Raw genomic sequence first — 26,240 nt, 5'->3', positions numbered from 1 at the left:
CCAGCTCCATATGTTTTTTTTTTTCTTCCTGCGATTTGATAGAAAGTGGTGGCATTTTTTAGGCTTGCTCATAACACCTCTCTGGTTATATACTGAAACGTTGTATTTCCCAGACTCATGACGATTCTGACAGTAAGATTAAGACAAAAGCTTACTTGTTTATAGAACGCTGGTTAATTTCTTCTTCTTCTTTTATTTAAACTGCTTCTTTGGAAAGGTCACTCAAGACCATAGTAAAAGAGGATTTATTGCTAACAGCACACAGGTTAGTGATAAATTACCCTCTTGATATTTAGGCTATTTAGGGTACACTGGGGAAGAACCATCTTCCCTGGAGAATGATGTGGGTGAGTGTCTTGGAGTTGAGTTTGGGCATGTGCGATCTCCACTGGAGAATGAAGTGGATTTTAATATACTATTCTGGAGATAGGAAAAGGAAATAATAGTTATATATATGTATAAAACCTCTCTCATCCAGAGAACTCAGGACCAGATCTTGTCACCCTTATTTATGTTGCTTAAGATTGTACTTTTGAGGGCATTCTGCACCCCAAAATTAAAAATTCTGTGCACAATATTTTAAAATTCTGCAAAATTCTTCAAGTTTAATTTGTCAATAAATAAATGCAGAGGCTACAGCATGGCAGTAGGAAGCACAAGCCACTGGCTGCATGAAGGTGGGAGATCACCCTGCAGCCTCCTCACCCCCCAACCCAGGGACACGGACTCAGCAGTGAGGCTGCACCTGACCCTGACACAGCACAAGGCCTTTGCCTGCCCCAGAAACACCCTGGGGCCTTGCCCTGCTGTGCTAGGTGCACCAGGTGTGGGGCAGGCAGGCTCCACCAGGCAGTATCCAAGTATGGAGGGGCTCACTGTGGGGGGATCCAGGTGTGGGTGAGAGGATTCTGTGTGGGACAATCTGGGTGCAGGCAGCAAAGTAGGGGGGCTAAGTGTGGGAGGTTCTGCATCCACAGAGGCTCATTGGGGGGTTCCAGGTGCAGGAGCAATGGGACGCTGCAGGGGCTTCCAGATGAAAGTGGTTGGAGCTCAGCAGAGGGGTTTATGTGGGGGGGGGCTCAGCAGGGTGGTCTGGGTACTGGGGAGTGGGGCTTTGTGGGGTGGGGATCTGGGTGCAGCTAATTGGGGGTTAGTGGCATGGGAGTCTGGATGTGGGGACTCAGGGTGGTACAGGGGGGTGGGACTCCTCAGGGTGGGGGTTTCAGTGAAAGGATCTCAGTGGGGTGGTCTGGGTGCAGGGATGGGGTTCCAGAGGCAGGGCGTCTGGGTGCGGGGGGCTCCAGATGCATGGGCTGAGGTTCAATTCATGAGGTTTAGTTATGGAGAGCTAGGAGGTTCTGGGTGTACGGGATGAGCTTGGCAGGAGGTCCGGATGCCTGGGGCTTGGGCAAATGGGGGAGCAGCTCCCCATACAGTGACCCCTCCCCCTGCAGCTAAGGAGTGACGGGGGAAGGAAGGAGGGGAGGGTGCTAAGCTTCCTGCAGCTTGGGAAGGTTTCTCGGGGAGGGTCTGACACAGCCGCAGCCACTCCTTGCAGTGGAAGAGAAAATCCTCTCCAGTGGTAGGAGCTACTGGCTGGGGTGTCCCCAGCTCTGCGGTGATTTACCACTGCGCCGGGTGCCTGAAATGATGTACCTGCGTAGCAAGGGAGTGGTCTGTGACTGCTGTTGCAGCTTCCCTTTGCTTCCCTGTCAGAAAGTCATTTTTCTGTGGGGAAGCAAAGAAATCTGTGTGGAAGATGAATTCTGCACATGCGCAGTGGTGCAGAATTCCCCCAGGAGTAAGACTGTCAAAGCTTCAAAGTTGCACAACCATCCTCCGCCCTCCTGTGTGCATGCACTATGAGTCAGAGGTGTAACATGAGTTCATCTGTATGCCCTGTCTAAATATGAGGCATCTGCATTCTGACCCTTTTTCCAAAAGATACCCAGTGGCAACATCTTTGTTGTTGCTGTGGTTGCATGTTTCACAAGTAGCAACTCTTTTCCAGGCTTACCCAATAGATTTTATCTGATAGCTATTATTACATTACCTAATGCTTTTTTTATGCCCTACTGTGTACTTTTTCCATCTCCATGTCTTTTCAGGAAGCTGCTGTTTTTTTAATCACCCGCACCAGATAGAGTCTTTTCCTCAAAGGTTAGTCATCAATGTACACATTCCTCTTGGTTATCCATAGTTGGTTCTGCTTGATTTCTTGACAAATTCAGGTTCCAGGATGGTCCTACAGGCTCACTGTTGCAGTGTTGCTGCCTTTAGCGGAAGGACAGTTGCACAAACAGTGATTGAGAGGGTTCAGGAGATACTTGTATTTAAAAATACATATATAAAGAGGCACACAGGAAATGCCTGGCTATTAGATACCTAACTCAGACATTAATCAGTGTGGTGTCCGCTTTAACACTTTCCATGCGAGTTCATTTGGGGAGCAGATGCACAATTCTGCTTGATTTTACAAGACAGATAATTAGCATCTACAGGCTTATAAATAGGATTTTTACAGCACAACAGTTAAGCCTCAATTATTGGTGTTCAGTTCACTCTGGTTCTATTCCATTTTGAGGGAAATACTGGTCTATTAAACCAGACCGTGAAACCATATACATCTATGGGTAGCAGATTCTTATTAAAACCATGGTTTGAGGGGTAGATTAATTACTTTGGGTATTTCTTTTCAGTTGTGTTGCCTTTCTATTCTTTCTTTCTGATAACTCATTATTGCCAGTGCTGTTTTTCTGGATTCTCCTTCAAGTTCTGCAAATGACTCACTTCATGGCCTTGGTCAGGTCAGTTTACTTTACTGAACCTCAGTTTCCACATCTGTGAAATATGTTTTCCTTTGTAAAGCACTTTGAGATCCTTGGATGGAATGTGCTGTGTACATTCTATGCCTGATTCCATTAACAAAGTTCCCTTGAGTTGATTCCAGTGCCATTTAAATGCACTGGTCAGCAGGTGACACAGAAGACTTATTGTTCATATCATGTTCTAACAACATTTACAGTTGTTAGATGAGGGTTTGCAACAAATCTCATGCTTCAGGGCATAAGCTGATCACCTGCCAGGTATCAGGAGGGAACTCATTCCTGCGTGTACAGCAGCGCACAGTTGGCTAGATGGATAATTTCTCTATAGATATTGGTATCAGCCACTGTCAGAGAGAGCCTGTTGGATTTAATGGACCAGTGAGATTGGGAAAAATCTTATGATTCTAACAATACTGTGCTAAAATACTATATAGTTCCAGTTCCACCAGTGAGGGGCCTTGAAGTAATTTTTCCAATCCAGTTATCCCATTACATCATTTGACAGCTACCCTGTCCCATCAGGATGGATGGGATGATAGGTTAAAGGAAAAGGTACATTGATCGATCTCCTGGATGGCTTCACAGCACTGGAGCAGCAGCAGCAGCAACAAGGCCAGACAGTAGAATATGCTGTAATAGCCTTCAGCCCTCCCGCCCCTTCTTCAATTGGTGTTTGCACACAGCATAGGCAGGACTGAATTATTGTGACCTAACAAAAGAAGCGAGCAATAACTCTGGTGCTTGCTGGCTGCAAGCCATGCGGGATTGAATACATTTTGAATACACCTCCTTCCTGAAGAGTTGTGGAAGTTAATCGCTTCCAGTTTTTCAAATTTAGGGAAAAATCCATAGTCACCTCAGCTTCAGGTCTTAGTATTATTGGATAATCAAATACAATTATTACTGCTGAAATAAACTGTGCCCCTCTGCCTTCTGTGAACAGCAATGAGGGAAGTCACTGAAACCTTCGCTGGGGCTGGGTGAAGAGTTTCAGTAATGGGGCCTACAAATTTACTTATCTGTTCCATCTAAATTAACCCAAGAGGGGACATCCATGGACAGATTGCTACTCTTTTACCCTAGTTAAGTGAGCTGTTTAGTTGTAGCAGGCAAAAGCTGTTTTCCCCATGATGAATTCACAAAGGCACACACATGCCTTATGGAATAAATGGGCAGGCAAATCATTTACAGGTGCTTCCCCTTCGTATCCAACTTCTGTGGTCACTTGAATCATCCTTGCTTCCTTAGCTCTCTTCCTACATTTAGCTGCCACTTTCCTTCTCTATCCAGAGCACTCCTGTAACTCTCACTTCTCTTGTTCTTTTCCTCTATTCCCTGCTTTCCAGAAAAATGTGCTCTCCACTTGGCTTACAGCTCTGAGCTGCTGTTTCCCCCACCTTGTCCATGACACTTCCACAGCTTCCACTCCCACACCACTCTTCCTTTTGTCAGCCCTCGCTTTGCCACCCTGATTAAACTAATTGAACGGCTCTCACCTCCAGGTCTGTGTTATATGGTCCTGTGACTGACTTTGGTGATACAGGTGCTTGGAGGTTGCAAATCACATATGTACATAATATATAGATATGTCTGTAAGGATATATTGAGAGACCTTTCGTGTTTCGTGTTTATTAAGTCTGTGCAACAGTTATTTATTTTTAAAATCATAGGGCTTGGCTTTATTCTGTTTGTTTTTCATATCATATCAGACATGTCAGGCCCTCGCTTCCTTTTTGTTGCCAGAGATTGTTGCTCCCCACTAGTAAGCAATAATGGTGAGAAATCTGTTTGTGACGATCTTGCCCCCTAGTGCCTAGAGGCTGGAAAGAGGATATAAGTGCTACGAATATAGTGGAGATGTTTCTTTTGTTGAAATAGTAGAATTATTGCTTTTGGATTCCAGGGCCTCCACTCCAGTTAATTCCCGGCAAGGAGGGACTGCTTTCACAGAACCAGGGAGTGGTTTAGGGCAGTGTTTCTCAATCTTTTTGATATCAGGGACCAGCTTGCTGCCTTCCTAAACTGTGGCAGGGAGATCTTAGGGACCGGTGCCGGTCTGCAGACCAGTCGTTGAGAAACACGGCTAGATTGTCGGGCTCAACGGGTAGTGATCAATGGCTCCATGTCTGGATGGCAGCCGGTATCAAGTGGAGTGCCCCAGGGGTCGATCCTGAGGCTGGTTTTGTTCAATATCTTCATAAATGATCTGGAGGATGGTGTGGATTGCACTCTCAGCAAATTTGCGGATGATACTAAACTAGGAGGAGTGGTAGATACGGTGGCAGGTAGGGATAGGATACAGAGGGACCTAGACAAATTGGAGGATTGGGCCAAAAGAAATCTGATGAGGTTCAGCAAGGACAAGTGCAGGATCCTGCCCTTAGGACGGAAGAATCCAATGCACCGCTACAGACTAGGGTCCGAAAGGCTAGGCAGCAGTTCTGCGGAAAAGGACCTAGGGGTGACAGTGGATGAGAAGCTGGATATGAGTCAACAGTGTGCCCTTGTTGCCAAGAAGGCCAATGGCATTTTGGGATGTATAAGTAGGGGCATAGCCAGCAGATCGAGGGACATGATCGTTCCCCTCTATTCGACATTGGTGAGGCCTCATCTAGAGTACTGTGTCCAGTTTTGGGCCCCACACTACAAGAAGGATGTGGAAAAATTGGAGAGAGTCCAGCGAAGGGCAACAAAAATGATTAGGGGTCTGGAACACATGACTTATGAGGAGAGGCTGAGGGAACTGGGATTGTTTAGTCTGCAGAAGAGAAGAATGAGGGGGGATTTGATAGCTGCTTTCAACTACCTGAGAGGTGGTTCCAGAGAGGATGGTTCTAGACTATTCTCAGTGGTAGAAGATGACAGGACAAGGAGTAGTGGTCTCAAGTTGCAGTGGGGGAGGTTTAGGTTGGATATTAGGAAAAACTTTTTCACTAGGAGGGTGGTGAAACACTGGAATGCGTTACCTAGGGAGGTGGTAGAATCTCCTTCCTTAGAAGTTTTTAAGGTCAGGCTTGACAAAGCCCTGGCTGGGATGATTTTAAGTGGGGATTGGTCCTGCTTTGAGCAGGGAGTTGGACTAGATGACCTCCTGAGGTCCCTTCCAACCCTGATATTCTATGATTCTGTGAACACTGGTTTAGGATAAAGGTTCTCAACCTTTTTCTCTCTGAGGCACCCCCCAACATACTATAAACATGCCAGGGCCCAGGAGGGGGCTTCAGGGCCCTTGGCATCAGCCACCGGATGTGTGTTTGGGGAGGCTTTTGGGACTTTACACAAGCGGAGCTCAGGGCTTCAGCTGCGGGGGTGGGGGGCCCAGGGCTCCGGACTTCAGCCACCGGGCTGGGGAGGGGGGCTGGGGCTGCGAGGGTTGGGAGCTTGGGGCTTCAGCCCCATGGGGGCTCTGTAGCTGAGGGCTTCAGCCCTGTAGCTCTGTGCCCGGTTTCAGCCCCACCAGGGCTAGGGGCCCTATGCTTCAGCCGTGGGAATCCACGGCCCCCTGAAACCAGCTTATGGCCTTCCAGGGGGCCACAGTTGAGAACTGCTGGTCTAGGGGATTCATGATAAAATCATAAATGAATAACAGAAAGGAAGAGTTGTGCCTTTTGTATATTTAGCTTTGTGGCTGCCTGACAGATATAGCACACGGTTATTCTGCAAACAGCCACTTTGGCCAACCAGAATTGCCTTTGAAATATCCTTAAATTAGTGATGCAATTGGGAATCTTTAGATGCAAGACGGCTTGCCAGTAGTGCCTTAACTTGCTTTGTGAGACATGGTGGGTGAGATAATATCTTTTATTGGAACAGATTCTGTTGGTGAAAACAAGCTTTTGAGCTACACAGAGCACTTTGTCAGGTCGGGGAAAGGTACTCAGAGAAGTCCCCACTGTTTTATTGAGTCTGGGATGCAGTAGTGATGGACTTTCTGTTGCTCTTATTGTCTTGCTGATTGCTCATTGTCTGTCATTGTTTTCTCCATGTGTGTGCCATGTTTTTTCTGTGCCCAGAGGAGTTGGGGTGGGGCGGCAGATGGAAATACCAATACTGCTCACTTCCTCCATCCCCTTTGTGTTCCCAGCTGCTTCTATTCCTGTTAAGATATGTGTGGAAGCAAAAAACAAGGTTTATAAAGATTTATTGCAACATTTTCAAACATAGGCACTTATCTGTTGGCACCTCAATCCACTTTGACTTCATTGGGAGCTGCAGGTTCTCAGCACCTCTAAAATCAGGTCACTTGTTTAGGGATGAAATCCTGGCCCCAGTAAAGTCAATAGTAGAACTCCCAATGACTTCACTGGGGCCATGATTTCAGCCTAGGACTTAGATGTCTCTTTAAGCATACAGTTTTGCAGATTGGGGCCGAGCGCTTTACTGCATGGGTATAGTTTACATTTGTTTTACTCTCCCTTGGTGTTCTTAACACGTGTTGTGTGGAACTCATTTAACCATGTGTAAAAATATAGAGGGGATATGGTCGGATAGGGGTTATCGCTTCAAAACATGCTTCTCTTGTTCATTTTAGTTAGTCTTTCATATCTCTTGGTCTAATGACAGCATATGCAGTACAAACAGATCAGAGGCAACTCAGAGATTAATATCTTAGATACAATAGCTAAATAAATCTACTAAATAAGGGTAAAGCTAGATATCCTAATAAAGGAAATCCTACTTATTTTCAATTCCCTAGCTGATACTCAGCAGGTGCTGTGCTTATTTAATATTTCTCAAGTAGATTTCTTAGCATTTCTCTGCAATCAGCCTGCATATTTCATCTTGATGACTGAATTAAATGCTTCAGAAAGGCTTGGTAAATGCATTTTGCCAGCATTTCTATAATAGTTTGGTAAATGCATATTTTAGAGGTCCCAGTAGGTGCAAATCATGTACTTTGTATTTCCCAAGTGCAAAGGTCATTTCACAGGAAGTGACATTAGACAGGACGCTGCAGAAGGAGCACAGAGGACAGCACATTGCTTTCATGGATTGTCTCTGCATTTTTCAGTATGTAGGACAGGAAAGGTCTGTAATAAAACCTCTCTGAGAAGTTTAATATGTACAAGATTGTGTCTACGTCAGCTTCTGGTGAGAGTTATAACATAGCGTGACACTCTGGGGTTCAGCCCAGAGTAGTGCGTGGTTTTGTCACCACTTGCCCTGACACTACCAGACAGCGCACCGGTCACACTCTGGCTTCTGCCACCCAGTTACTTTTTGAAGAACAACCCCAACATCCTCCCAGTTCTAAATTTCTCCCGAATCGCCTGCCAATATGACAATCTGCTGGGATTCCCAGAATTGTGAGTTACTGTGCTGCTCCTCTGAGTCTCAGCAAGTGAGGGCTTGTCTACATTACCCGCAGGATCGATGGGCAGCGATGGATCCAGCGGGGGTCAATTTATCATGTCTAGTCTAGACGTGATAAATCGACCGCCAAGCACTCTCCCATCGACTCTGGTGCTCCACCGGAGCGAGAGGCACAGGCGGAGTCAATGGGGGAGCGTCAGCTATCGACTCACTGCAATGAAGACACCGTGGTGAGTAGACCTAAATATGTCGACTTTAGCTATGTTATTCATGTAGCTGAAGTTATGTAATTTAGGATTGACCTGCACCCTAGTGTAGACCAGGCCTGAGAATTTTGCTACTCCTAAACTGTGTGACAACTCCTTGACACACCAGCTTGTCTGCCTTGCTGGCAAACTCTTCAGGACGCTGCCAGGCCAAACCTGACCTTGCAGGTAACAAACAATGAATCCCAGCTCCTGAATTCCACAGAGACATCTCCCTGCAGTGCCCAGACCTCTCCTGAAATACGCACCGAAGTTATTATGGTTGTTGCTTCTTTAGAAAGACAATGTACTGCAGCTCATTAATTTAACTGGGATTTGACTGTCACTCTTATTTCAATCACAGCAATGAATTGGTTTTTAATAAAAGTAGTTTATTTAACCAAAGGATGTGGGATTAAAGGATGCCACGTATAAGGAATAAAGAAAGAAGATAGAAATTAGAGATTGAAAGACCTCCTAAGTTACCTGTCTATTCACCAGCCAGTGCAAGAGTGTTCAGTACAGAGTATATGATGACCACTGTTGACAGTTGGAGATAGATTATTAAACTGTGGAATGATCTGTCAAGTGAAGTTGTAGCAGCCTCATTGATCGGGATATTATAATTAGACTTGATAAAGCATTGGACTATATATTGTAGGGAACAATCATGATGGACAAGATGATGTAAGAGGTCTTTTCCATCTCCAGTGTATCTTGATTCTGCATTCTGGAGAACCAGAGGGCACTCGATAAAATTAAAAGAAATACATTTTTAAAAGGAGAAAAGGATAAGTGAATGCAACATGTAAATAGGTTGTGGAACTACCTGCCACAGGATATTATTGAAGCAAATAGCTTAGTGAGATTCAGAAAAGGCTGAACCATGGATAAGAATAGAAATCACACCTGCAGGTACTCGAGCTAGGAAAAAATCATAATGGCTATCAATCATCATGCTTCATTGTGTAAACTGATTACCAGGTGGTGTTAGGAAGAAATTTTCCCCTATAGTATAGTACAGTATAATTAAGTGTTTTATGAGAGAATTATGTATCCAGAATTGGCTACCAATGGAAAAAGAAGGATGGCAGACTACATGGCCCATTGGTCTGTTCTGGTCTGGCAATTCTTACAGTATGTTCGTGTGTACGGGTTTGTGGGGGGGTGGGGTAGTTTAACCTTATGACTATTCCTAAAAAAGGAAAGGACAGGCCTTGCTTTGTATAATATCTGGGAAGAGGTCAGGTTCTTCAGTGAGTAGCGGATTTGACCAATAGTCTGACAAGAATGTAGATTAACTTCCTATTGGATAAAAGTTGTTTGAAAGCAGAAATTAAAGCGCTTACTTAGTTGCTTTAATGTTTTTACTACAAAGCCTTTGTTAAAGGGCATCATTGTAGTCTGTCAAATTGTGTGAAATAATGGTATCACATTTTGCTAGTCAGTGTGTTTTCCTACAACAGCCAGTTAAGTGATGTGCAGTCATTTTTTGGGAAAACATTTTCTCCTTTCTGTCATGGTTGTAAATCCCCCCTTAATAGCTTGAGAATATTTTCCTGTATTGATTTCATCCGTGCTTTTGTGGTTGGTTGGTTGGTTGGTTGCTAGTTATTTGTTCTAGGTTTGGAATGAAACTAAAATTAAAACAGAGATTTTATTTTTGGTCTGAAAACAATTTCTGCTGGCAAACTGTCTTATTATTCCAGTACCTATTTGGCAACATTGTCATCAGCACCACTCTGGGAATCTTTTCCAACAGAGAAAAGCACCATCCACATAACCCGTGACTATCGTTTTTCTCTTGATTTTCATACTAACACAAAGAGACGTGTTTAAAGATGACCAGTTTAGAGCAAGATTCTGATGATGAGAGTGGTGTCTCTGCTCTGCAGCTTTGGAGGAGTACCACAGCTGTGAACCGCAGCTAGGACTTCATTCCGACCCCTGACTGCATGAGTTGTTCTGTCTCCAGCGACACAGTAAGTCTCCAAGCCTCCAGCTCTCTTTAGCGCATTGTGACCAACTCTCCTTCCAAATAGCTATGATTTCTCAAGCGCAAGGGGCTAACCCTCTGTTCTGCATTGTGATTTGTATTACGGTAGCACCTAGAGGCCCTAACTGAGATCACAGTGCAAACACATAGTAAGAGACCGTCCTTGCCCCAAAGATCTTACAGTGTATATAGACAAAAGAGACACAGGTCAGTAGGGGAAACAGAGACATAAAGTGTCTTTCCCAAGGTCACACAGCAGGTCACTGGCATATCCAGGAATAGAACCTACATCTCCTGGCTCTTAAGTCCCATGCTGTATACGCTAGTGAAATAGAATATGGGGTGCTAGCCTATAGAAAGAAGAGGCTTAGGAAAAGAAAGCTTTCCCCTTTCCCAGATAATTCAGGATCTAACCCAAACAAAGGGAGCCTGCAGAAGGAGAGTCTCTGAGAGTCAAATGCTTTGATCCTGCTCTTCTCAACTAAAGAAGGAGAATTATCTGATTCTGAACTTGATGGCTCCTAAGAAGTTTAAAAGAGGGTGTTTGCTTTCCATGAAGCTACTTGAAACTGTATTGGAAAAAGGAGATTAACACTGGATATTCTACTGGGTACTCATGTCAAGGACAAGAGCCAGGATGTAAAGGATGGTAAACTCACAAGTAAATGGCTTCAATCAAATTCTAAGATGCATTTATACTTTCTTCTCTAGTTGGTAATAGGAGACATCATCTGATCTGATCAAGAATGTCCTGATAAGTACAAAAGGCTTAACAAATAAGCTCAGAAACTTTGTGTAGTACCACAAAATATAAAGCCAAGATTGTAACTTTACCCAAAATAGCCTCTTTGTTAAAGGGCCCATTCATCCCATCTGAAGGTGATTTCCTCCCCAACAAGCCTGCTGATAGATGGGTAGGATTTTCTTCACATTCTAACTATCCCATCTCCTCCCCTGTGGCTCTCCAGGCATCAGAGACCTCTACTCATTTTGCATGGACTATACTTATTTAGGCAGATTCACTTCCTTCTAGAAAGAAAAATATAAGCTCATTGCTTCAAAGTATCTCCTTAGCTGCCGACTTCATTTCTGATTGATCCGTGAACTCTCTCTATTTAGCCTCTAGTCTCATGGTATCTAATGTGCTTGATACCACACTTCTGGCTACAGGCTAGGAAGGCAAACGTTAAGGCTGCACACCTGATGGGATCCATTAAGAATTTTGTAGGAAAGTGTTTGAAGAGCCACTGAAAAAAGGAAGGGTGGAAGCATCTCCATGAGATTGTCTACCATCAGTCATTCTCTAGACACTTTTATCCTATCTACGTTCATCCTTCCCCCAGAAGAGTCCTAGGTTCCTCCTGCAACCACCACCTTTTATCTTGCTCCCAGCTCTTAGCTGTCCTCCTAACAGAGAGAAGGGAATACACATCTCTTTCTCTTTTGGCAACATGATCTGGCCTCAAACATGTTTTCCAGACTTGCTTTAAACACAGTAAAGCTTCATCCACATTGGCTGAGGTTCACTTGGAAGGTTCATAAAACGTAACCAGCCCTTTGATGAACCTGGGCTGAGCTTTGGACTTGGACCATGTATCAAGTAAGTTTCACTTTCTGGTGCACTCATGCTAATGCAATGCAGTTTTGGTTTGGTTTCCAGCATTCCACTGGTACGTCTTCACTGGCATGGTTTTCAAAAAAAATCTGCGTAAACCAGCCTTGCATGTTTTCTATGGAAATTGACCAGCCAAGCCACAAAAGATGCTTACTATTACCCAGTGTCATAGAAAACAGACTAACCATCTAATATGCACTGTCAAAAACAAACAAAACTTTGCCCCACACAAGCAAATGGCTAAAGTTTTGCAAGGCTGCTGTAAACCTTTTTATTAGTGTTAGGCTTAGTGAAAACAATTTCTACAAAGTCTAACCTTTGGTTCTAAATTATGGGAAAAAGTCCTTGTAAGCAGATTTGTATGTAATCATTTGCAGAGAACCTCAGACTTTATATTGGGTGTTTCTGATCAAATACAGCATTAGTGTCATATCGAGACAGGCCATTTCATGGGCAGCTCATCATCCTTCCTACTGATTACATTATGCTTTTACAAGTTGGTTTTGAGTAAAGCTGAGCAAGCCTTTGTAATGCTGATCCATAATTAGGCTTGTACGTCCCATAAAACTTTAGCAAATGTAAATGATTTGCATAAATATTCCTGAAGCAAGAAGCAAGAGCATGAATAGGCAAGAGTGATTTGGATTGTATATATTGACCCTCTTTATGGGAAGGTTATTTCATACAAGCAGTTTCTTGTGTAGCTGGAAATCAGATGACATGTTTGTATTTCATTGTAACTGCCCAATCTCAGTCACTGGGCTTGTTTTTTAAAACATTTCATGGCTTCCTTGCAACCGTTTCTGCTGTTGGGTACACAAATGACTCAGCTGTACAGTCCGCTCATGTAATGGTCTGTGTAATTTTCTGAAAATCTAGTCCATTGTTTCTAGGGTGGCAGAACCCTGAGAGGTTCAGACTGTAGTCACACATTTCAGTGAACCTCCAGCCATACACAGGGCTAAAATATCTCCCAAGCACACAGGGCATTATGAGCATTACTGCACCACCATAGAGCATCTCAGGCCACAGGAGAAATGGAGTTTTAGGGAGCAGAAATTCCCTACCTGCTCCCCTCCGCTCCATCCTGGTTCAAGGGATAGTAATTTTTTTCTGGCTTGTTTTACTGCACTGGCTTAGCTGGTCTGGGGAGCAGGGGGAGCGGGAGAGAAGAACCAAGACTTTGTCCATTCCTCGGCTCTCCCCACCTCCACCCCACTCTGGCGGGGAGTAAGCGGGCATGGAATGTTACCCCAGCAGGCTCCAGCTCAAGTTCCAGCCTGCACAAGAAAGACATGGGGTCTGTCCATGAGGCGGTGAGGGAACAGGGAAGGATGTATGTAGTCTCCCCACCAGCCCCGTGAAACTTCCCTGGAACAGTTCATAGAGCCCTGACTCATATTCACTGTTCTATGGATGTCTGGCCCCCCACCCCTTGCTCCGGGAGAAGCCACAGCCAGATATAGCTCTACTGGGATTACACTAGCAAGTACTCCGTAACAGGGCTTCTGTGCAGATCCTGCAGATACCTGGAATCCTCTGAGCCACCTACCTTCTGCGGCTGCACCTCTGTAAGGAAATCACTGTAGCATCTTCCCCAGAAAGAAATGCCCTTTCACTGCACTGTTGTTGTTTTCATCAGGATGAACATCTGCCCAAAAGAACCTGCAAGGCACAGGTTGAGTTCAGCAAACTTGAACAGGGTTGTTCTCAAATTCCTGCCCATCCCTCGGCTATTTCATGCATGGGAAGGACTTTTTCATAATGCATATACCACCCTGGCAAACTACAGCATAAAACACATCATGGCAGTTTATAGCAGAGATTAAAATGTACTTCGGGGCCACAAAATCCTATGTACAACATCCACCATGCTGGTGATATCGGTAACATATGGTCCCCTAACTCTGTGGGAGTTCAAGTGAGGTTCAGTATTTCACCCTAACCTTTTATTTGTCCTGTTTCTAATACTCCAGACTTCTATGCAGTGCCCACCATTATTTTTCATTTTCAAGGCACATGTACTTAAATCGTTATTTTGGTGATGTAGTAACTGCCCAGACTTTTCTTGTTCAGATGATCTTCATTTGCCCCTTTTATTCCTCCCCTTTACTCTGCAGCTGTAAATCAACACTCAAAATTATTAAAATAAAAAAAACCCAAATCTCAGGTGAAACTTCAGGAAACAGAAATGATTAAGAATAGTTTTCAAAAGTGACTTTTAAAAATCAATTCTAAGTGCAAGATATATATTTCCTGTTGAACTAGCGCTGTTGTGACCACCTATTGTTAAAGAACAGCAATAAATTTCAATAACAACTTCTTATTCATATGATTCACTGACATATTTTGCCAGACAGCTAATGTGGCTTGCTTTTTTTGCCAGAGGTGTTTTATGCTGTCCATAGGAAAGGCATGATATGCTGCCCATAGGAAAGGTGTGACTGCTGTGAGTCCTCAGGAGAATTCTTTCTTTCTCTCTCTCCCTACCTCCCTTTCTGAGGAAGCCAGACTTCTGTAAGCTAAGAAAGAAGCATTTTTCCATGTGATAATCAGGGGACTGTTTCAAATAATATGTTCCCCTCACCTTGAAAATCAAAATGCCAGAAGGGCATAGATATTCTCCCACTCCCCTCCTCAAAGCAGCAGGGGCTCCAATGCTCTGAAAGGCAACCGGAGCAAATTACTGTATTTTATATTCTACAGAGAGAGCAAGTTAACTCTGTTAAGGAGGCAGGGCAGTGCCTCTCCTGCATTCTTCTACATGTCAGCAACCCATTTAAAATGCAGTGGTTGGAATGCCATGATGCCAGCTCTGCTGATTCCTATGCAAGACGGCTCGTCCTAGCCTAGTGCACGGTACAGGTCTCACCCTTACTGCATTGCTTCACGCTGATCAGTTTTAGTCAATTAGGAATGGTGAGGGGAAACTGACTGACTCTTTGGGGTGGGGGAGAAGTAGATACAGGAACAAACATATTTCCGTTGTGTAAGCAGGTCATGGATTTCTCCAGCTCAAAACTAGATACATTTTTAATATAGATCAGTATGATTTAGCTTGGATGTCAAGAAGGATTGCTCAAAACCACTTTGTAATGAAGAAAAAAAGTGCATATGTTTAGATTCCCTTTTTGTTTGACAGGGTAATAAACTCATCCAGCAGATGCAGATTATGGAGTACACATTTTGTATCATTTATCCAGCCATGTTTTGAATCAAGAATGGCTACCAGCGTTATTTTTTAAAGACAAGGCTTGTGCTGTGTTATAATTTGATTATAATGGTGCTTGTCATTGCCAGTATAATTAAGGATCCCTCACATAACTGTTATAAACTTCATTTTTAGGACTATGTAATAAACCAAGCACTTTAACTGGCATGAGGTAATCCACAAATCCTAATTTGTTTAAAGAGGACTATGCTCTAGGAATTATTTTGGGGAAGTTCTCTGATCTGTGTTATTCAGGAGGTCAGACTAGATGATCACAAATTATCTCTTTGGGCCTTGGAATCCATGAATCTATGATTACAAGGTCATAGATTCAAGGTACCTTTTAGTTTGCACCTGCAGCATCCACATGGGGGAGTTACAGTGTAGCATGCTGATGTACACGACAATTCACACCCCTGTGGTCTGAACTGCGGGGCCATGTAAACGTTAGACTATAGACTTGTAGACGTTCACTCTATAGCGAAGAGATCATACTTTTTTCTGATTACATATTTTTGTATTGTGCTAATTAAGGCAGTATTTTTTAAGATGAGAAATGGTCAGGGTTTGAGGCCCTAATGTGATTGGTCAAATGTTTAGAACATGGAACTGATAGGAGTTTTGCATTCTGTTTCTGCAACTGACTCAGTGTGTGACTTTGGGCAAGGGACGTAAGCACGCTGTGACTCAGTTTCCTTATCTATAAAGAGGGACAGTAATACCCCCCCAACCTCACAAGAGTATCAGTGGGCTGAAATCAGTGTTTGTAAAGCAACGTGAGATCCTCAGCTGAAAGGTTCTGTGGAAGGGACAATAGAAAGGTAAAAATCTGATGTTATTTAATTTCTTTATTGCAGACAATACCCTTCTGAGTATTTTGACCAACATTAAACCCTATTGAAACAGGTGCCTTACAAAAAAAAAGGAGTACTTGTGGCACCTTAGAGACTAACAAATTTATTTGAGCATAAGCTTTCGTGAGTTACAGCTCACTTCAACTCCAGCAAAGCAGTTACACACAAGCTTAGTTTCAGACGTTTGTTTAGGCCTTATTGAAGGCAATGGGACTTAAATGTTTTTCTGAACATGGATGAACTATAATTGTATGTGGGTCTTGAAAGTAAAGCACACGTTTCAATGCTTTACTGAACTGGAGTTTGAAGCTTCTTAAAAAAATAACTCGCTATGCAAGAAAACTTAACACGTCCCTTGCTTTGCTAAGGGTATGTCTGTACTTGGAGGGGGAGTTGTGACTCCTAGCTCAAGGAGCTATATCCACACCAGCTCTGATCGAACGAGTGTGCTAGAAATAGCAGCACAGCACCACGGTGGGAGAGCCTAGCCACCTTGAGTACATACCTACCGTCTTAGACAAGAACTGTTTCTAGCACACTAGCTCAATCAGGAGGTAGCCCCAAGTTACCCACTTCCTGACAAGCCCTCTGTGGTAGAGGTGCCATCCCTGCATGCCCCCTTATGGCACGGCGCAGCACTACAGCAGCTTTGCCTCAGTTTCCCCTACAGAGTCTTCCGGACACTTCAGTTATGGATGTGTTTTAGCCTCCTGGCGAAGTCACTGAGAGAGGTCAACCCCTTCCAGGATAGCAGAGTCCCTAAGTCAAAGTCCAACATAAACACAAAACAAAAGAATCTTTGGCCCTGCTGGGCTCAGCTTTTACCCCCTTTCCTTTCAGTCAGACCCCAGCTGCAGCAGCTTGCTTTCACACCCACCAACAAGTTCCTGCTAACAACTCAAACTAACAGGGTGGCCTTGGCAGACTGCAGTCTTCAGTCAGCTCCTGGCCCTACACGCTTCTCACATGACATGGTTGCTGCTAGTCTGCGTGCAGTCCTTCCTCTTGGTCAGTCCCCAGTTCAGCTCACTCTGTCCTTCTAACCTCCCCGACTCAGCGGGACAGCTGTTTTAGGTGAAGCAGAGCCAAGCTGATTGAGCCCAGAGCAGCTCATTAACTCTTTGTGGCCAGTATGGGGTTTATATACGTCATCACCAAAAATTGGAAAACGTCCAGCGGAGGGCAACAAAAATGATTAGGGGACTGGAACACATAACTTATGAGGAGAGGCTGAGGGAACTGGGATTGTTTAGTCTGCAGAAGAGAAGAATGAGGGGGGATTTGATAGCTGCTTTCAACTACCTGAAGAGGGGTTCCAAAGAGGATGGATCTAGACTGTTCTCAGTGGTAGCTGATGACAGAACAAGGAGTAATGGTCTCAAGTTGCAGTGTGGGAGGTTTAGGTTGGATATTAGGAAAATCTTTTTCACTAGGAGGATGGTGAAACACTGGAATGCGTTACCTAGGGAGGTGGTGGAATCTCCTTCCTTAGATATTTTTAAGGTCAGGCTTGACAAAGCTCTGGCTGGGATGATTTAGTTGGGGATTGGTCCTGCTTTGAGCAGGGAGTTGGACTAGATGACCTCCTGAGGTCCCTTCCAACCCTGATATTCTATGATTCTATGATATTCTATGATCACACTTCCAATATATGTTAGAGTCAATGCAACCCATTTTGAATAACGTCTTGAGGTCCAGTATGGTAAAGTATCTAAGGGCCTGATCATGCAAGGTGTACCTTGCCTCTTAGGTAGGGTGATGATATTTCCCTATGCTGAATATGGGACACCTGGTAAAATTACTCTTATTTAAGTAAAAAGGAAAGGAGTACTTGTGGCACCTTAGGGACTAACCAATTTATTTGAGCATGAGCTTTCGTGAGCTACAGCTCACTTCATCGGGTGCATACTGTGGAAACTGCAGAAGACATTATATACACAGAAACCATGAAACAATACCTCCTCCCACCCCACTCTCCTGCTGGTAATAGCTTATCTAAAGTGATCATCAAGTTGGGCCATTTCCAGCACAAATCCAGGTTTTCTCACCCTCAGCCCCCCCGCCCCCCCCAAACTCACTCTCCTGCTGGTAGTAGCCCATCCAAAGTGACCACTCTCTTTAAAATGTGTATGATAATCAAGGTGGGCCATTTCCAGCACAAATCCAGGTTTTCTCACCCCCTACCCCCCTCCAAAAACCACACACACAAACTCACTCTCCTGCTGGTAATAGCTTATCCAAAGTGACCACTCTCCTCAGAATGTGTATGAAAATCAAGGTGGGCCATTTCCAGCACAAATACAGGTTTTCTCACCCCCCACCCCCATACACACACAAACTCACTCTCCTGCTGGTAATAGCTCATCCAAAGTGACCACTCTCCCTACAGTGTGCATGATAATCAAGGTGGGCCATTTCCAGCATAAATCCAAGTTTAAACAGAACGTCCGGGGGGGGGGGGGGGGTTAGAAAAAAACAAGGGAAAATAGGCTACCTTGCATAATGACTTAGCCACTCCCAGTCTCTATTTAAGCCTAAATTAATAGTATCCAATTTGCAAATGAATTTTTTTGGAGGCGGGTGGGGGGGTGAGAAAACCTGGATTTGTGCTGGAAATGGCCCACCTTGATTATCATACACATTTTAAAGAGAGTGGTCACTTTGGATGGCCTGTTACCAGCAGGAGAGTGAGTTTGTGTGTGTGTGGGGGGGGGGGGGGGGGCTGAGGGTGAGAAAACCTGGATTTGTGCTGGAAATGGCCCAACTTGATTATCACTTTAGATAAGCTATTACCAGCAGGAGAGTGGGGTGGGAGGAGGTATTGTTTCATGGTCTCTGTGTATATAATGTCTTCTGCAGTTTCCACAGTATGCATCCGATGAAGTGAGCTGTAGCTCACGAAAGCTTATGCTCAAATAAATTGGTTAGTCTCTAAGGTGCCACAAGTACTCCTTTTCTTTTTGCAAATACAGATTAACACAGCTGTTACTCTGAAACCTGTCTTATTTAAGTGAGTTCAATGGCAATCAATCAGAACTGTGCAGTATGAACGTTCAAATTAACATCAAATTGACTGAGCCCCTGTTAAAAAGAAATACTGCATAGTTGGATTCTTTTTATTTACTTTCTTATCTTTAAGGCTTTAGGGTTCATATGGGGAGGGGTGATACACACACACTCCCATATACCTCTCTCACACAGGGAAGGTGACTAACCGATCCGACCCGACACTCCCTGCCCGGCGCAATCTGCCCTCTGTGCCTGGCTGGGCCCCTGGGATGGACCCGCCTCTCCTGGTACCTGGCACTACGTCTTCCGGAAGCAACATGGGGGGAGGCACTCAGGGTCACATGCTCCACCCCTAGATTTCTGCCAGGGCTCACACCAGAATGTAGCCAGCAGCAGCCTTTTGGCACTGTGCAGAAGGGAAGGGACTGGAGCTGCTTCTAGCCGCAGGGGAGGAGGAGTGCGGGAAGGGATGACCTGGCCTGGGTCTTTGCAGAGCTCATCTCTCCCTCCACCCCCATCCATGGTGGCTGAGAGCAGCTTGTCCTTTCCTGCCCACACAGTGTTGAAAGGCAGCTAACACCTCCAGGATGTTGCTGGTCACTGAAATAACCCAGCTGCCTCCTGTCCCATGGCTACAGCACGGGCAGGAAGGGGTTAAGCCCTAAGGATGCACTGTGCACCAGGGCCAAGGGAAACTGACTGCAGGGGTTTCAGCAAACCCGGCCAGAGACGTGGCTCAGCAGAGGAGGGGGCCTAGGTCACGGAGCAGCCCCGCACTTTCTGGGGGCAGGACCCAGGGCAGTGGGGGCCGGTGAAGATGGTTCTAAACCCCTGCTTGGGGAGCTGCTGTGGAGCCCGCAGGGCTGGGGTGTGATCAGGGTGGAAATTGCTTCCCCTCAACACCACTCCGGAGCTTAACTGAGGGGTGGAGAGGCTTCCCCATGCTAGCACTGTGCAGGTCTTGGCACATGCAGGGTTTGGCTCCTCCTGGCCATTGCCTCAGCCAGAGGGTCTTCAGCTTTCCCAGGGCACCAGCCCAGCCAGAGGCAGCGGGGGAAGGAAGGAGCCTGCCGGCCAGGCTGTTGGTGAGCTGAGCGCTCCGACCAGGGGCTGGTTCTCCGCACAGCGCTGGGAGCAGGATGCGCCCCGCCGAGGGCAAAGCAGGGAGAGGACAGCGAGAGGGGGAGCACATAAAGGGCCGATGGGTGGTAGCAGAGACGACATGTAACCGGCTGCCACCTGGCACCTGCCCACACTCACCGGCCACCGCAGCTCGCAGTGCGCAGACAGCACTGTCCGGAAATGGGACCGGGGGGCGGGGACAGCTTGCTGGCCGAGAGCCAGCACACAGCGGGGTCTGCGCTGATGGACCAGCAGGGGGACTGGCCAGCCGGCCCTACGTGCTGCATCTTTGCACCACCACCAGCCTTGCACACCCATCCCCATAGTCGGCCACTGGAAACTTCCCCACCCACCCACCGTTGGTAGGCTGGTGAGCAGGGATTTGGCTGCAGCAGGACCTGCCAGTACTGATGAGGGGAAGACAGAAAATATGGGACAATTTGTCTGTTTTAAAGAAAAAGTCGGGACACCTGCAGGAGGGCTTAAATATGGGACCGTCCCTTTAAAAAGAGGACATCTGGTCACCCTGCTCTTAGGAGACTCTTGCACCATGTTTTGCAGGATTATGGCCAAATGTATAGTGTAAACTGAAGTATTGCTTATTATTTGTTTTATCTTTTCCTCAAACTATGTTGTGTCTATTTTGGGCTGTTTTTCTCCTAGTGATAAAGCGGGTGTATACATTTTGCGGGGTTTTTTAGTTAAGTAGGGAAATAGAACATTTCTGTTAATCCATTTCCAAAGTTTGTGTTTCTTAATAACATCTCTAGGTCTGCTAGAGGTCTTAGCATATCTTTCCCTGATTGTTCCAAAAATGTCTTAATCGGAAATATTGGCACATTGGTAACAATAAGTTAGCTAGCTCTCTCTGACCCAGAGAAAGTAACATACCATTCATACATATCTATTCAAATTACATTATTCCTGCCTCAAATCCAAAGAGCATAATTTGACTATTCAATACAAGAGGATATATGGGATTGTTATAAATTGGTGCCAAGGGGCCCATAGTTGGAATATGGTTTTATTTTTCTGTTAGTTTCCAAATTGCAAGAATGTGCATAATGAATGGTTATCTAGTCCTTCTGTTTTATCATTTTTTGAGGGAGAAATAGCACATGTTGCAGACAGACTTGGCCTACATGCTCAGGTTCCATAGCAACCCAGTGTTGCTGCGGATTCATTTTGTACCAATCAATTAGAAATTTTGCTCTGGCAGCCAGAATGAAAGCATATGGGCCAAATCCTGCTTGCTTTACTCAGGCACGTAATCCCATTGGCTTTAATGGGATTACTTGGGTGAGAAAGTGGGCAGGATTTACCCCTATATCTTGGATTTCCTTCTTGCTTTAATTTTATTAGATTATTTATTTATGTATTTGTATTACTGATCAAATTTTATTTTTTGGCTTTTTATCCATCCATGAAAATGTAGATAATTCTTTTTGATGAGGCTGTCAGATTATGTTTGATTCATATACATAATAATTGTTGATACGTGTAATATGAAGTGTTTATATGCCCTGTATAACAAGTCATACAGCGGTGAGTGTAAATGACTGGTACACATCTTCATCGTGTAGCTTGTAGAATCCTCTGTTGCATCCATATGCATAAGATGGGGTTTTCCAGGACACACAGCAATACATGCCAGTGACCTGCAAATTGCTGCATGATTTCAGTCGAATCTTTCGTATTAAAGGTCTGATCATGTACCGCTTAAGGCACGTGTAACTCCCACTGAAGTCTGTGGAAAGTTTAGTGTGTAAGCAGTAAGGCGGCAGACGATTAAAATCAGTGTTGTCAATGGGGGGGGGGCGGGGTTTCCCCACGTTTTTCTTTTCACTAACCAATATGTCAGTATCAGAGAAAATAAAATCTAATGAACTACAGTATATTGTGTGTGAGTGTGTATAGTATAAAGTTATATGTATGTGTATATATATAACATTAACCATCTGACATAAACTGACAAAAATGTAGACATTTTGAATTTAGGACTTCTTTTCAGATCATTATGCCTACTGGTCAGTCTTATTGGGCTCTAGATAAAATGTATGATGGTATGTGCAACGTGTGCTGCCTGACCTAGGCACAGCGAGGAGACTTTGAGGCATATTGGTGTTACCCGGGTGAGACCAGAGAATCATTATACTCTCGGATGAACTCAAACAGAAAAAGGGTAAAAGACAAGAATATCATATCACCCATCGGCGAACACTTCCACAAAAGGATCACTCCATATCTGACTTCCCAGTCCTTGTCCTCAAAGGAAACCTGCACAGCAGTTTCAAAAGATGAGCCTGGGATCTTAAATTCATAACTTTGCTATTCACTAAAAATCATGGATTTATGGCGTATTACAACAATCTGTAACCCATTAACGCCCCCGTGTGTGGTCCTGTGACTGCAGGGGTGTTAAAAGGTCACTTCATATTGAAAGGTCCTTTAGAATATGTTAACTACTGAAGATGCCACAAGTACTCCTGTTTTTTTTACTTATGCTAAACAATCTGTTTCACCTTGTATTTAGCTGTGACACTCTGAGTACCTTTCTCAGACCTAAGCAGAGCTCTGAGTAGCTCAAAAGCTGGTCTCTTTCACCAACAGAAGTTGGTCCAGTAAAAGATATTACCTCCCCTACCTTGTCTCTCTAATATCCTCTCAATACAGCTACAACACCACTGCAAACAACATTATGTTTACTAAGAAAAACTGTGCAACCATGATGTGGCATGTGTTTTTGTTATGGTCAAGTAAAGCTTTTTAAAAACATTTTTTTAAGAAAGTTTGACAGAGTTTTCATGCTGATTTTTCAGGACTTGAGTAATTTTGATGGATTTCTCATGATCGATTTCTCTGTTTGCCAGAAGCTGGGAATGAGCAATAGGGGATGGATCACTTGATGATTACCTGTTCTGTTCATTCCCTCTGGGGCACCTTGCACTGGCCACTGTCAGAAGACAGGATAGTGGGTTAGATGGACTCTTGATCTGACCCAGTAGGGCCATTTTTATGATGATTTTTTACTATTTGGAAAATGTGACAGATTTATCATTATGACTTTCATATGAAGCGTTTCAAGGAAAAAATTCATTGTTAAATGCATTGTCCTGTATTTTAACTTATTATATGTCTGTTTTTATATTCCCTCTGTTTTTAGTGATGTACTGCACATATTCAGACATCAGGCTTGAATAAATATAACAGTCTTTCTTTTAGTCACTTGGGATTTTTGATTTGACAGTTTTGTTTGAAAATTTGTATGAAATATTTGTATTATCCATTAAGTATTAAGATCCAGATCCTGCAAACTCTTTGCAGTGTGTTTGCAGAACTGGGGCCTAAATACTCACTTTGGGCCCAATCTAACTTCTTTTGATGTGAATAGGAGCTTTTCCTGAGTCAGGAGTGGCCCTATATAAATACTACTTATTATACTGCCTCTCTCTTGACTTCATGAAATTATACTGTCTGGATTTACTTTTATTCTAGCCTGTTGCTAGTCAGTTTCATTGGCGTGCTGACATGCAGTAGCACGTCACTGCAGCTTGAGTCTTTCCTGCCCCCGTTTTCTCATGTGAGTAAGGGCTCTTTGGGTTATAAACAGTACAGGGGAATGATTAAATCCAAACCAAGAATGGTTCTGAATAATTGTTAAGAAATCACAAAAGCATATCTATTGATAAATTTAGTAAAAAGTAAAAAAAGCCTAAATTTGGTGTTTAAATTTCTTGATAGTGTACATTTCGTTAGAGACCCACGTTCTACATTAGATTGGAAATGGCAGGATTTATAAGAAGCACACTGTACAACATATTCATATTTAAGTGTATGTATTTGTGTGTCTATATATATACATAAATATATAGACATGCATATGCAGTGTGTAAATTCACACACAGTGCATATGTTAATAAATATGTGCAGTATGTCCTGTTTTTGAAAGTCCCCCCCTCCCCCACTGTGCATGTTTTCTGTTGATTTTCCTTGTGTGCCTTATAAATTTTTATTTTTCTGTCTGTGTTTGTGTTTGTGGTTCACAGGTCCTCCTTTGCATTGTTCATCTGCTTCATCAACCCCTATTGAGCAGTCCCCCTCCCCTCCCCCTCCCCCTGCAGCCAATGAGAGCCAGAGAAGGTTGCTAGGCAATGGTGTGGCCCAGCCAACCCAGGACTCTGACTCTGAGGAAGAGTTTGTCCCTAATTCATTCTTAGTTAAAAGTGGCTCTGGAAACCTCTGTGTACCTGCCAATGGTGAGTTATTCTCTCTACCTACTTTACTGCTTGCTTGTCTTACAAGTTGTGTGGGGGCCTGTAGGATGCAGGTTTGGGTTGCCTCCTGGACTTTGAATAGTAATTCACCCTGTGTTTGATGACATTCTGCTTCAGTTTTACAGCCACTGTGTGTGTTGTTTTAAACTCCTTGTGTTTCCTGTGGATTGTGTCCCTGTATCTCTGCTGAACGAAGCATTGCTGTGTTGGTTGGAACAAATCACCTAACTTGAGACAGCACCTGAGCCCAGCTCTGAAACGCTGATTACTGCTGAGGCAGTAGCTCGGCTGAAATGTCACACAACTTCACATTAGTGTTTTCGCTGCGGGTCTGTAAAACTTTCTGAGTAAATTTTGTGTGTCAATGTCAGGAACATTTCCTTTCAAATGACCAGTTCGGAGATCAGATGGAATTCAGGCTTTGTGAAATGTTTACTTTGATTGAATTGTAAACAGGCCAGGGGATTGTGTCCTGGAGGACTTCAAGACTATGAGAAACTTTTCACTGGGTCTGCTTTTATGGTTTCACTGGGACTTCCACTCTCAGACTGGTACAGATGCGAGACAGTCTTAGTGGCTTCATTATGAGAATACAGATTTAAAAACTAATTTCTAAAGCCTCAGCCTGCATGTTTTAACCCAAATATGAGTTGTGACAAGTGACATCAGCATGTTACCTTCACACGCACAGGCCAGAAATAGGTTATGGATCCAAATTTCTGCAGGTAGCCTTGATAAATTTCCTAAAGGCAAAATACAAAAGCAGCAACAGGTCTCTATCCTACTAGGTACTGAAGGCTTCCAACTCCCACTTACCTTAGTGGGAGTCACCCAGGAAAGGGATACCACTAAAAGAATGAGGATGTAAAGGAATGCAAAGGAAATAAAATGATTTGCTTTACAACTTCGCATCCTAAAGACAATGACTTGTAAAAAGGGAGACAAAGCTAATTGATACAGCAATGTTAAATTCATCAAGGACAGTGTAACCTGATGTAGTGCAGATATCAGCAGTGAAACAACAAGGGCCAGTCAGCCCACTGCTATCCAGCCAGAATGATAATTGCAGGAAGGTCTGATTTATGGGGGTGAAGCCATTCACAGACATCTACCAAAAAAAAAAAAAAAGTGAGAGAGGTTTACAGCATCTGGTAACAGCTTAGCCCCATTTCTGTTGAGGTTTTAAGAAGGTTTCCTAGTATGGAAAGGGAAAAAAGTTTGACACTGAATTAATTCCTCCCCTCCTCACTTTCCTTTTTCTTCTCTTTCTTGCATTTGCTATGGTAAAAACTTCAGGGCTTTTCAGTGGAGAAGGTTATCTTTCATGAATTGTTATCATAAGGAGAACAGGGGGAAAATACAGTGGTGCATTCATTCAGGAAACTGTTTAAAATTCATATCCTCCTACCTCCCTTCAATCACTAGTATAGTCAAGCTTGCAGTGGTGTAGATGACCCTTTAGTGTTCACAGTAACACAGTGCTGGTTGGAGACAAAAGCTGCCCAATCTAACATCCTCAGTAATTCTTATATGAGCATAGTCTATCTATCTGTCCATCTATCTGTCTCGACACCCCCTCCAGGTAGAGAGAGAGAGAGAGAGATTAAACCCCTTAATCTCTTCTTTTACTAATTAACTGAACAACAGAAAAAGCATTGTTCAGAGTCTACAGTGAGTTGATGACATTATTGTATTATTGATGTGCTGGTGAGTTAGTGAGACTTTAGGCTCTTCAGCTGTCTGCTTATTTATACTCTTCTCCTTGCATCAGTT

General features: G+C 44.0%; 1 protein-coding gene across 1 annotated transcript in view; it reads left to right on the top strand.

Moving 5' to 3' along the window:
* Nucleotides 1-26,240, top strand: part of TENM4 (teneurin transmembrane protein 4) — a 2,254,482-nt gene that overhangs the window by 1,894,996 nt on the left and 333,246 nt on the right. The window contains exon 10 of the mRNA XM_084644861.1: nucleotides 24,240-24,449. Coding sequence (XP_084500987.1) covers nucleotides 24,240-24,449 — 210 coding nt within the window. The remainder of the gene's footprint in view (nucleotides 1-24,239; nucleotides 24,450-26,240) is intronic.

This window comes from Lepidochelys olivacea (assembly GCF_965140295.1).
Source record: "Lepidochelys olivacea isolate rLepOli2 genome assembly, chromosome: 1".
Lineage (NCBI taxonomy): Eukaryota > Metazoa > Chordata > Testudines > Cheloniidae > Lepidochelys > Lepidochelys olivacea.
This window is presented reverse-complemented; position numbering and strand designations above follow the sequence as displayed.